General features: G+C 38.8%; 2 protein-coding genes across 5 annotated transcripts in view; one reads left to right on the top strand and one right to left on the bottom strand.

The window, feature by feature from the left end:
• The window catches only part of sgo1 (shugoshin 1), a 44,453-nt gene that overhangs the window by 11,325 nt on the left and 21,338 nt on the right, over positions 1–11,790 (bottom strand). For 3 of the 4 annotated variants that reach the window (XR_009806406.1, XM_061897174.1, XM_061897175.1), the window contains exons 7-8: positions 11,579–11,729; positions 11,371–11,511 (exon numbers count right to left, since the gene is read on the bottom strand). Coding sequence is in view for 3 of the 4 variants with exons in the window: in XM_061897174.1 (XP_061753158.1) it covers positions 11,376–11,511; positions 11,579–11,729 (287 nt within the window). In the remaining variant the exon portion in view is untranslated. The remainder of the gene's footprint in view (positions 1–11,370; positions 11,512–11,578; positions 11,730–11,790) is intronic. The other variant, XM_061897177.1, reaches the window with a different exon arrangement.
• LOC133550969 (uncharacterized) lies at positions 3,376–8,771 on the top strand. Its single transcript, XM_061897168.1, has 2 exons — positions 3,376–7,788; positions 7,852–8,771. Exons 1-2 carry the CDS (start codon positions 4,549–4,551, stop codon positions 8,071–8,073), a joined length of 3,462 nt encoding a protein of 1,153 aa, XP_061753152.1. The 5' UTR covers positions 3,376–4,548; the 3' UTR covers positions 8,074–8,771.

The following is an 11,790-nucleotide window of genomic DNA, read 5'->3' as shown; positions in this document are numbered from 1 at the left end:
TTAAAAAGTTAGCAAGTATTAAATTCAGACTAATGTGCATTGCTGAAAAAATTGGTTTAAAACATTACACTGCAAAAATTCTCTAAGCAGATTTTAAGTTAGTCTTTAACCTGTTATGAGGGGTTTTGATCGTTAATGATCTCAGTAAGAGTTTACGGTTTGTTGCTGAGATTTGATGAGCTATGATGACTAAAATATGCTTGAAACATCATATTATATTATATTATATATATATATATATATATATATATATATATATATATATATGTGTGTGTGTATATACACTTGTATATATATATACACATATATATGTATACATATATATACACATATATATGTATACATATATACACACATACACATAGATACACATACATATATATACACACACACATATATACATATATAAAGACATATATATACACACACACATATATGTACATATATACATATACATACATACGTACATATATAAACATACATGTATATAGATATATATACACATTCATATACAGGTATTTACATATATATTTATATATATACACATATACATACATGTATATACATATACACATACATGTATATGTACGTACACATGTATATACATACATACATACATGTATGTATATAGATACATGTATGTATATACATACAGACATACATACATACATGTATGTATATAGATACATGTATGTATATACATACAGACATACATACATACATACATACATGTATATACATATATACACATACATACATATATGTGTATGCATACATACATATACATACACATATATACATACAAATACATACATATATATACACACGTACACATACATATATACATACATATATATTTACACATATATATACATGTACACATATATATGTACTTATATACATACATATATATACACACATACATATATACACATATATATATACATACATATATGCGTATATATACATATATACAAACATATATACACAGATACATTTACATATATATATACACATACATATAGATATATATACATATACATGCATATAAACATATTTACACATATTTATGTATATATGTACATATACTAATATGTATATATAAATATATATCCATAAATGTATATATACATACACATACATAAATATATACATATATATGTATGTATATATATACACATTTACATACATTTATGTATGCACATGTTTATATACATCTATACATACACATACATATATACACATATATACACACATACATATATATACACATACATATATATATACATTTATACATATATATATATATACACACATACATACATATATGCGTATATATACATACATATATATACAAACATATACACACACATATAGATATATACACATGCGTATATACACATATATACATGCATATAAACATATATATACACATATACACACAATTATGTATATATATGTACATATATGAAGAGTTCATATGCAAAAGCAGATAAATCCATTTTGACCGATTCTGTATATTAACGATTTTCTGCCTGCTGGTGTTGCCGGTACATGTACAAGCGTACAATGGTTTATTTAATATCAACATAAGCAAGTCATGAAAGCCTTAACTTTTACGAAATGCGGATGTAATGAATGGCTTTCAAGTAAAACTGTTTGATGTGGTTTTACGTCAAAAGCAGATATATCCAAATTATGATATGTCGCAAAAACAGATATCTCCAAAATCGTTTTCTTTATTTCGCATAATATTCAAGATATAGAGAGAAAAACAGAACGTGAAATTTATCGAAAGCCACATTTCAAGGTAACAACTGTTCACATTTCTTTACTTCATTATTTAACAGTTTCGATCCCTTGGTGCGTATAAATCTAGCTGTCCCTGCGAACATTGTTTTTTCGTACTTGCTAACCGGACATGCTTTTCTGGAACTGTGACCTCACATATTTACCTTGTGGTTTTCAGCACCAAATGAAAAAACAAAAAAACAGTGTTGCAATGAAGACAATGTTTTATTAATAAAACAAGCACAAATGCTCAACCTGGTTTGCCTATCAAAAACACTCCTGTGCAGATAACAGCTCACTCATCATCGCTATCGACATTAGCTCCATGCTCGACAACATCGTTTAACGCAGCGGTGTAAAACTCACGGACACGCGTGCTAGCGCCAACATCAAATAACTTCAACACGTCAGTTTTTTTCGCTGGCTTAACATTGTTCACAGGAGAAGCTTCCAAATTATTCATGCGTGGATAACAACACTGAGTGACTCCGTGCGCGCCGCCATTTTGTTTGTCACGTGATCCCGTACTGCAGCGATGGTTGGGCAAACGGATATATCGGCTTTTCTGGTAGATGATCCATGGCGCTTATCGGCCTTTGCAATAAATCGCTGAAATAAATGACGTTAAAAGCGGCCTTTGTCCGCATTTGCAAACAAATTGATTTTGGTATACCACAATAGAAGTGGCGGACTATATATTACCGAGGCTGGGCTAAACTTTATCAAAATGGCGTTTATCGGTTTTTGCGTATGAACTCTTCATATGTATATATACACATACATATATATATTTACACATATACACAAAAATATGTATATACATATATGTATGTATACATATATATGTATGTATATATACACGTCTATATACATTTATGTATACATATGTTTATATACATATATACACACATACAAATATATACACATACATATATATGCATACATACATATATACACACACACATATATATGCACATATACATACATATATATATGTATGTATATACATGTATATGTATACATATATGCATACGTATACATATATGTATAAATATACAGATGTATACACACATATGTATACATATATGTGCATACATATATATGTATACATATATATGTGTACGTATACACATATATATATGTACGTATACATATATATACACATGTACGTATACATATATACATATACATATATGTATATATATCTACATATATATGTATACATATACACATATGTACATATATATATACATACATATACACATACATATATACACATACATACATATATACGTACATATATACACACATATATACATACATACATTTATATACATATGTACATACATATATATATACACACACACACATATATATATATATACATACATACATACATATATATATATATGTATACATACACCGACATATAAACATATACATATACAAATATATATATACAAACACATACACACACATATGTATATATATATAGATAGATATACATATACACACACACACACATATTTATGTATATATATATGTACATATACTAATATGTATATATAAATATATCCATATATGTACATATATACACACATACATACACATATGTATATTTACATATATATACACAAAGTTTTTTGTTATTTTTATATATTTTTTTCCAAATAATTCAAGAAAGACCACTACAAATGAGCAATATTTTGCACTGTTATACAATTTAATAAATCAGAAACTAATGACATAGTGCTGTATTTTACTTCATCTCTTTTTTTCAACCAAAAATGCTTTGCTCTGATTAGGGGGCACTTGAAATTGAAAAATGTTCACAGGGGGTACATCATTAAAAAAATGTTGGTATATTGTATGTGTAGGAGCCAAATAGAGGGCCATACTTGAATTTATGTTTATTTTATTGTTTTTGAGTGATTCATGCGTGTATGTCAGTGTGCACCCTTTACAGGTGGTGAAAAGTTCCCACGCAGGCCTATAAGGGGCAGGAGCGCGCTGGGCGCGTGATTGGCAGTCGGGCACCAGCATACCGTCTTTGACCTCACCTGTCTGTAGACCTCACCTGTCTGTAGACCTCAGCTTTATATAAGCTACCATTTATTTTGTTTCCCGAGTATTCTGTTCCTTAATTATTGTAAATAAAACAATCTTCAAGATCGCTGCTGGATCAGCTTGAATTAGTGGAGGGAAAGCGGGAAAAGGAAGAATACGTGACAAGGAAGGCTGTGTAAAAGGTGTGAGTCAGACAAGATGCCCGCGCCCCAAGTGGAACAGACATTTGAAACAAAGGGGTTATAGGAACAATCACTTTCAGTGTTTTATGCCACTACAAGTTGTCAAAGACGCGCTGTGAAATACAGCCGGCAGGATTGCGCACCAAACAGGAAGCAAGGCCAACGCGCATGGTGCAGGAGAACAAAGGACTTCTTTCATGAGGTTTGTGATAAACCATCAAACTCATTCGTTAAAAGGACTCCATGGTAATATAAAGTGACTTTTTCTGGACATTATCATGCAAGAATTGTTTGTTTTTGGGACTGCGATCACCGCGTAATGATTTTTAAAGTTTGCATTACAAACATTTGGTGACGGGCTTGCGCGCGCGCTCCCGACGGCCCGTGAACGGACATTTAATTCCCAAAAAAGGATAAAGATTATTTTTGGAACTTTTTATATTCACTTGGAAGTGTAAACGTTTTTTGGCTTACCAAGTGGAGGATTTTTGTTGCTTAAAAGAGGAAAATGTCAACTAATAATTCAGCCGAAGGAGGGGAAATGACGGCGATTGCGCAGGAGACTTCTCGTATGCGCGCCGCCAGAATAGGCAAAATGTCACACATAACAAGGCGAATGAACATTGTGCGCAATTTGATGGTGGATGCAGAGGCTTTAAAGGAAGTGAAAATAAATATGAGCAAGTTTAATGAGTTCGTAATGGAATTTAAATCTCTACACAAATCACATTCTGAAGGTTTAGAGCCAGATGAGCAAAGGGATGATGACCAAACATGGTATCAGCCTAAAATTGCTCTAATAGATGCCTTTGAAGCTGAGGTGTCCCGATGGATATCAGATCTTGAAAATCCCTCAACGCACACCTGTGCTCCTCCACCTGAGGACATTGCTATATCAAAAGACAGTGATTTAATAACTGGTCATTTGAAGGACAATTTAGAGGAGGCGGACGGCTTATATAAGCATGAACTAACTGGTCACCCAGGCATAGTGTCAAGAAGGGAGGCATCAGTCAAGTCCTTCAGTTCAGGACGTTCGTCCAATATTTCCTCTTCATCATTGTGGATTAGAGCGGAGGCGGAAAAAGCTGCTTTGACAGCCAGGGCAGCAAGGTTGCAGGAAAAGCATAATATTGAAGAACAGGAGTTAATGTGCAGGAAAAAAAGAGAGGTTTTGGAGTTAAAAACAGAAATAGAGGCGGCTAATGCTAAAATTAACTACTTGAAGGAAGTAGAAGGTTTAGTGGTGCATGCTGCGGGGCAGACAGCACCGGTTATAGGGGCAGCATTTGATCCATCAAGGTGTGGTTCACCTGTGGGAGGCCCAGTGGTTAGGCACAAGGAAGGAGTTCAGATGCAGTTCCCCACTACTCTGTTCGACGCATCTATACCCCAAGTTCCACATGCCAGCCTCCAACCTCAGCAGGCCCCAATTCAGCATGCCAGCCTCCAACTCCAACCCCAACCCCAGCAGACACCAGCTCAACAGCAGCAGGTCCCAGTTCTACCTCTGCAGGCCCCAGGTCAGCCTGGCGGTCTCTATACCCAGCAGGCCCCCGTTCACCAAGCTATGCCTGCCAGTTTCCAGTTCCAACCTCAACAAGCCACCCCCAGCTCAACGCAGAACAATCAGCTGATCAAAATTCTGGAAGCCCAAAATGAACTGACTAAGATTCTTGTGAAACAGCAGCTTCTGTCCACCCTCCCACAAGGAAGTGTTCCCTTCTTTGATGGAAACATCTTGGAGTACAAGTCATTCATCCATTCCTTTGAACACATGGTGGAAAGTAAAACAGACAATGACAAGGACAGGTTGCAGTTTCTCATACAGTACACAAAGGGCCATGCTCAAAAACTGATCAAAAGTTGTGAATATATGTCACCAGACAGGGGCTACCAGAAAGCCAAACGATTATTAAAAGAGAACTTTGGTCATGACTTTAAAATTGCCTGTGCATACCTAGATAAGGTCCAGACCTGGCCTCAAATTAAAGCAGAGGATTCCAAATCCTTGCAGGAGTACGCCATGTTCCTCAGGAGCTGCTGTAATGCCATGGAGGACACGGACTACATGGACGAACTGGACACAGTGGCCAATATGAGAAACATTGCGTTCAAGTTGCCCTTCAAGCTGAAGGAGAACTGGCGCAACAAAGCCTATGAGCAGCAGGAGGAGCACAACCGCAGGGTGAGGGTTTTAGACCTGGTTAGCTTTATAGAAAAGCAAGCTCGTGTGGCAGCCCATCCAGTCTTTGGAGAGCTAAGGGTACAGGAGCAGTCAGCCATAGGAAAGGCTAACGCTAGACCCTCTGTAAAGCCGCAACACTCAATGTCAGCTAGTAGTAGTTTTGCCACGAGTATTGCTATTAGCCCAATGAAATCCAAGCCAGAGTCTGAGTCAGAGCCCATTTGTCCACTTTGTAAAAACAAACACCCATTAGAGTTGTGTAGACTGTTCATTAAAAAGAAGCACAGAGACAAGCTTTGTTTCCTAAAGAGCCAGGGCATGTGCTTTGCCTGTCTTTTAATAGGGCACATAAGTTCTGTTTGTCCAAATCGTCAGACATGTCGACTGTGTAAAAAATCTCACCCAAGTGTCTTACATTATGATAGAAAAGACAAGGTATCGAAAGAGGTAGAAAAGCCCTCTAAAAATGTAAGCAGCTCAGGAGCAGAGCTATGTGGCCATATAGGGGCCGGGGACCAAGAGACTGTTCTGTCAATTGTCCCAGTCAAAGTTAAGGCCGGGAAGGGCAGTCAGGTCCTATCAGTTTATGCTCTCCTTGACCCTGGATCCTCCGCTAGCTTCTGTTCTGAACAGCTTATGTCCCAGTTAAACATAAAAGGAGTAAAGACCCATATCCTACTAAGGACTATGAATCAGAAAAAGTCTGTCCCAACTCACATGGTAGCTGGGCTGGAAGTGTCTGCACTGGACAACAATCATTTCCTACCTCTTCCTGTTGTCTTCACACAGAAAGAAATGCCAGTCTCCACAAGCAGCATCCCCAAACAGGAAGACATAGCACCATGGCCATATTTAGGCAACGTTATACTCCCGAGCATCAGTTCAAAGGTGGAGCTGTTAATAGGCACAAATGCTCCAAAACTGTTAGAACCATGGGAGGTTATAAATAGCCATGGTGGAGGTCCATATGCAGTGAGAACATTATTGGGATGGGTGGTTAATGGGCCATTTAGAGGTGGGAATAGTGAGGCAGTGAGTGCAACTGTTAACACAATATCAGTTGCAAATCTGGAGGAGCTTTCGATTTCCCAGTATAACCTGGAGTTCAGTGAGGTAGTGTCAGAAGAGAGGACTGAGCTATCAGTAGAAGAAAAACAGTTTTTAGAGATAGCCAATGAGGCAGTCCTACAGGACGGACACTACAGCCTGAAATTACCCTTCAGAAAACCCACGGTCAACCTACCCAACAACCGCCCAAGTGCCAAACAGCGCCTCCACAGCCCGAGAAGAAAAAGGAAAAAGGAACTCCTCTCAGGTCAAACTGCGACCCGTTCACACAGTTACAATGTGAACAAGGAACTTAAAAATTTCAGGACCACACTTGGTGGACAGAACACCATCTTTTGCGAGGCAGAGGCAAACCTCTCCACAGTCTCCCCAGATCCACAGGACTTAGAGCCGCTGACCCCAAACCACATTCTCCTTTTAAAAACTCAACCCATCATTCCCCCGGGCACCTTCGAGAAAAAGGATCTCTACGTCAGGCGCCGCTGGAATCAGGTTCAGTACATGACTGACCTTTTCTGGCACAGATGGACAAGGGAGTACTTGGCGTTTTTGCAGGAAAGACTGAAATGGACCCAAGTGAGGAACAAGCTGCAGCCAGAAGATGTGGTCCTGGTGGTCGACCTCACAGCCCCAAGGGGCTCCTGGCCATTGGGCAGAGTACTGGAGACTCGGCCAGATGGAGGAGGCCTGGTCCGGTCAGTCAAGCTCCAAACAAAGACTTCAGTCATCGAAAGGCCTATCACCAAGCTGTGCCGCATCCTGGAGGCTGATGGCTGACTGGTCAGTCATGGAGACCAGACCACGAGAGAGCCAAAGGGACGTAATGTATATACTTTATTTTCTCTCAAGACTTTGCCTTTTGTTTGTTTATTATGGAATAGGCTCCTTTTTTTGCATTAAATTAATGAATGTGATTGAGTCTGTAAAGATCAATCAGGGGCCGGTGTGTAGGAGCCAAATAGAGGGCCATACTTGAATTTATGTTTATTTTATTGTTTTTGAGTGATTCATGCGTGTATGTCAGTGTGCACCCTTTACAGGTGGTGAAAAGTTCCCACGCAGGCCTATAAGGGGCAGGAGCGCGCTGGGCGCGTGATTGGCAGTCGGGCACCAGCATACCGTCTTTGACCTCACCTGTCTGTAGACCTCACCTGTCTGTAGACCTCAGCTTTATATAAGCTACCATTTATTTTGTTTCCCGAGTATTCTGTTCCTTAATTATTGTAAATAAAACAATCTTCAAGATCGCTGCTGGATCAGCTTGAATTAGTGGAGGGAAAGCGGGAAAAGGAAGAATACGTGACAAGGAAGGCTGTGTAAAAGGTGTGAGTCAGACAAGATGCCCGCGCCCCAAGTGGAACAGACATTTGAAACAAAGGGGTTATAGGAACAATCACTTTCAGTGTTTTATGCCACTACAGTATGTATAATACACACACACACACACACACACACACACACACACACACACACACACACATAGACTAAAATAATGGCACTAGCATGTACTTCTTTTTTTTCTACCAAGAAAAGTGCACTTTTTATTAGTGAGAATATACTTATTTTAAGGTATTTTTGGGTTCATTGGAGTTAGCTCATTTGAACTGTTTTGGAAAGTCATGACAAGCCAAATTTTCTTGCTCTATTGGCAGATAATTTTGCTTAGTTCAAATAAAATACCCCTCTTCTTTGTATTTTTTGTTCTTGTTTTAAAACGCTGACTTTTTGCAGTGCAGCACATAACTGCCAGACTAAGACTGCGGTGAACGGTTGCAAAATTCGATTACAAAGTTAGCATGCCTCAAGTACCATATTATTACTCTGAGGTAAACGGTTGCAAAATTAGTCCAAAAGGTTACAATACGTCAAGCACTAAGTGGTATGACTGCAGTGAACGGTCGTCAAGTTAGGTGGGGGAAAAAAAAGAGTTAGCAAGCTTCAAATACTAAGTTATACGACTGAGGTGTACAACTGCAAAATTAAATGTAATTAAAAAATTTTAGTAAAAGTTAAAGGCCTACTTAAATGAGATTTTCTTTTTCAAACGGGGATAGCAGGTCCATTCTATGTGTCATACTTGATCATTTCGCGATATTGCCATATTTTTGCTGAAAGGATTTAGTAGAGAACACCGACAATAAAGTTCGCAACTTTTGGTCGCTAATAAAAAAGCCTTGCCTGTACCAGAAGTCGCAGAAGATGACGTCACAAGGGTGAGGGGTTCTCACGTCCTCACATTGTTTATAATGGGAGCCTCCAGCAGCAAGAGCTATTCGGACAGAGAAAACGACAATTTCCCCATTAATTTGAGCGAGGATGAAAGATTTCGTGGATGATCATATTGATAGCGAAGGAATAGAAAAATTTAAAAAAAAAAAAATCAAATAAAAAGCGACGGCATCGGGCGGCGGCAGTGTGAGCGTTTCAGATGTAATTAGACACATTTACAAGGATAATTCTGGACGATCCCTTATCTGCTTATTGTTTTAATAGTGTTTTAGTGAGATTGTAAAGACATACCTCGAGGTCGGATGGCTGCGGTGAACAGGCAGTGTCTCAGAGAGAAGCCAAGCTCACAGCTACCTTTTAAACAGCTACTGCAGGAGGACGAATAATCCAATGATGTCTCCGGTGAGATACATATATCGTAATTTTCCAAACCAAAAACATGCTGGTTGACGTAGAGAAACATGTTCGCTTGACCGCTTTGTGTTAAAAACAAAGAAACACCGGCTGTGTCTCGGTGCTAAAGACATCTGCAATACACCGCTTTCAACCAACGGCATTGTTCTTTATACTCTCCATTATTAATTGAACAAATTGCAAAAGATTCAGCATCACATATGTCCAAATTACTGTGTAATTATGCGGTGAAAAGAGACGACTTTTAGCCGTAACTGGTGCTGAGCTAATATTTCCTGACAGTCCGTGACGTCATGCGTCATCATTCCGCGACGTTTTCAACAAGAAACTCAGAGGGAAATTTCAAAATTGTAATTTAGTAAACTAAACCGGTTGTATTGGCATGTGTTGCAATGTTAATATTTCATCATTGATATATAAACTATTAGACTGCGTGGTCGGTAGTAGTGGCTTTCAGTAGGCCTTTAAATGTACCGTATTTTTCGGACTATAAGTCTCAGTTTTTTAACAGTTTGGCCGGGGGTGCGACTTATACTCAGGAACGACTTATGTGTGAAATTATTAACACAGTACCGTAAAATATCAACTAATATTATTTAGCTCATTCACGTAAGAGACTAAACGTATAAGATTTCATGGGATTTATCGATTAGGAGTGACAGATTGTTTGGTAAAGGTATAGCATGTTCTATATGTTATAGTTATTTTAATGACTCTTACCATAATATGTTAGGTTAACATACCAGGCACCTTCTCAGTTGGTTATTTATGCCTCATATAACGTACACTAATTCAGCCTGTTGTTCACTATTCTTTATTTATTTTAAATTGCCTTTCAAATGTCTATTCTTGGTGTTGGGTTTTATCAATTAAATTTCCCCAAAAAAATGCGACTTATACCCCAGTGCAACTTATATAGGTTTTTCCCTTCTTAATTATGCATTTTCGGCAGGTGCGACTTATACTCGGAAAAATACGGTAATTGAAAAATTTGAGTAAAAGTTAAAGTACCAATGATTGTCACACACACACTAGGTGTGGTGAAATTTGTCCTTTGCCTTTGCCCTAGGAGGTGAGGGGAGCAGTGAGCAGCAGCGGTGGCCGCGCCCGAGAATCATTTTCGGTGATTTAACCCCCAATTCCAACCCTTGATGCTGAGTGCCAAGCACGGAGGTAATGGCTCCCATTTTTGTAGTTGTTGGTATGACTGGGGTTTGAACGCACGACCTACTGATCTCCGGGCGGACACTAACCACTAGGCCACTGAGCAGGTAATAGCATGCTAAGTTACACGACTGAGGTGTACGGTTGCAAAAGTTAGCATTTTCTAATGTTTATTGTGCAAATTGAGGGCGCATACAAATGATTGGATGAGGAAAAAAGTGGTCGCTATGGTAACAAGGAAAAAGACGGCGAATAAAAAAAGGTTACCGTCATCAGCGACATCCAACAAAGGACTCGTTGTACTTGTTCAACTTGACCGAAGTCCTGGACCTCCTGCCAGGCGGCGGCTTGAAAATAGGCGAGGTGAGGAACTGTGTGTCGGTAAACTTGTCTCCACGACGCAGTTTCCTGTCAGGAAGAAGGCAGTCTTTCAGCAGCGGTAGAAAAGAGGTAGAGAGCGGCGGGCAGAACGTACGCGTGTAAGGAGGGCTCCTTGTAGTCCACCACCATGGTGCAACGCCGCTTGCGTCCGGGGACGGGCGTGGAGAACCGCGCTGGGCCGTAGGCTGCGGGGGATATATTGGTCACATCACACAGACTCAAGCCCCGCCCTGCTGTCCTCACACCTGGAGAGGAAGTGCAGAAGAAGAAGAAAGGTGCAGAGAAGGGAAAAAAGTGGCGTGCAGA

This window comes from Nerophis ophidion, linkage group LG04 (genome assembly GCF_033978795.1).
Source record: "Nerophis ophidion isolate RoL-2023_Sa linkage group LG04, RoL_Noph_v1.0, whole genome shotgun sequence".
Classification (NCBI taxonomy): domain Eukaryota; kingdom Metazoa; phylum Chordata; class Actinopteri; order Syngnathiformes; family Syngnathidae; genus Nerophis; species Nerophis ophidion.
Note: the sequence above shows the minus strand (reverse complement) of the source record. Positions and strands in the feature narration are given on the sequence as shown.

Excerpts from the sequence above, each read along its gene's own strand:
- LOC133550969 (XM_061897168.1), top strand. The coding sequence starts at position 4,549 with ATGTCAACTAATAATTCAGCCGAAGGAGGGGAAATGACGGCGATTGCG. Across the intron at positions 7,789-7,851 it reads TCAGGCGCCGCTGGAATCAG|GAAAGACTGAAATGGACCCA; the intron begins GTTCAGTACATG and ends GCGTTTTTGCAG.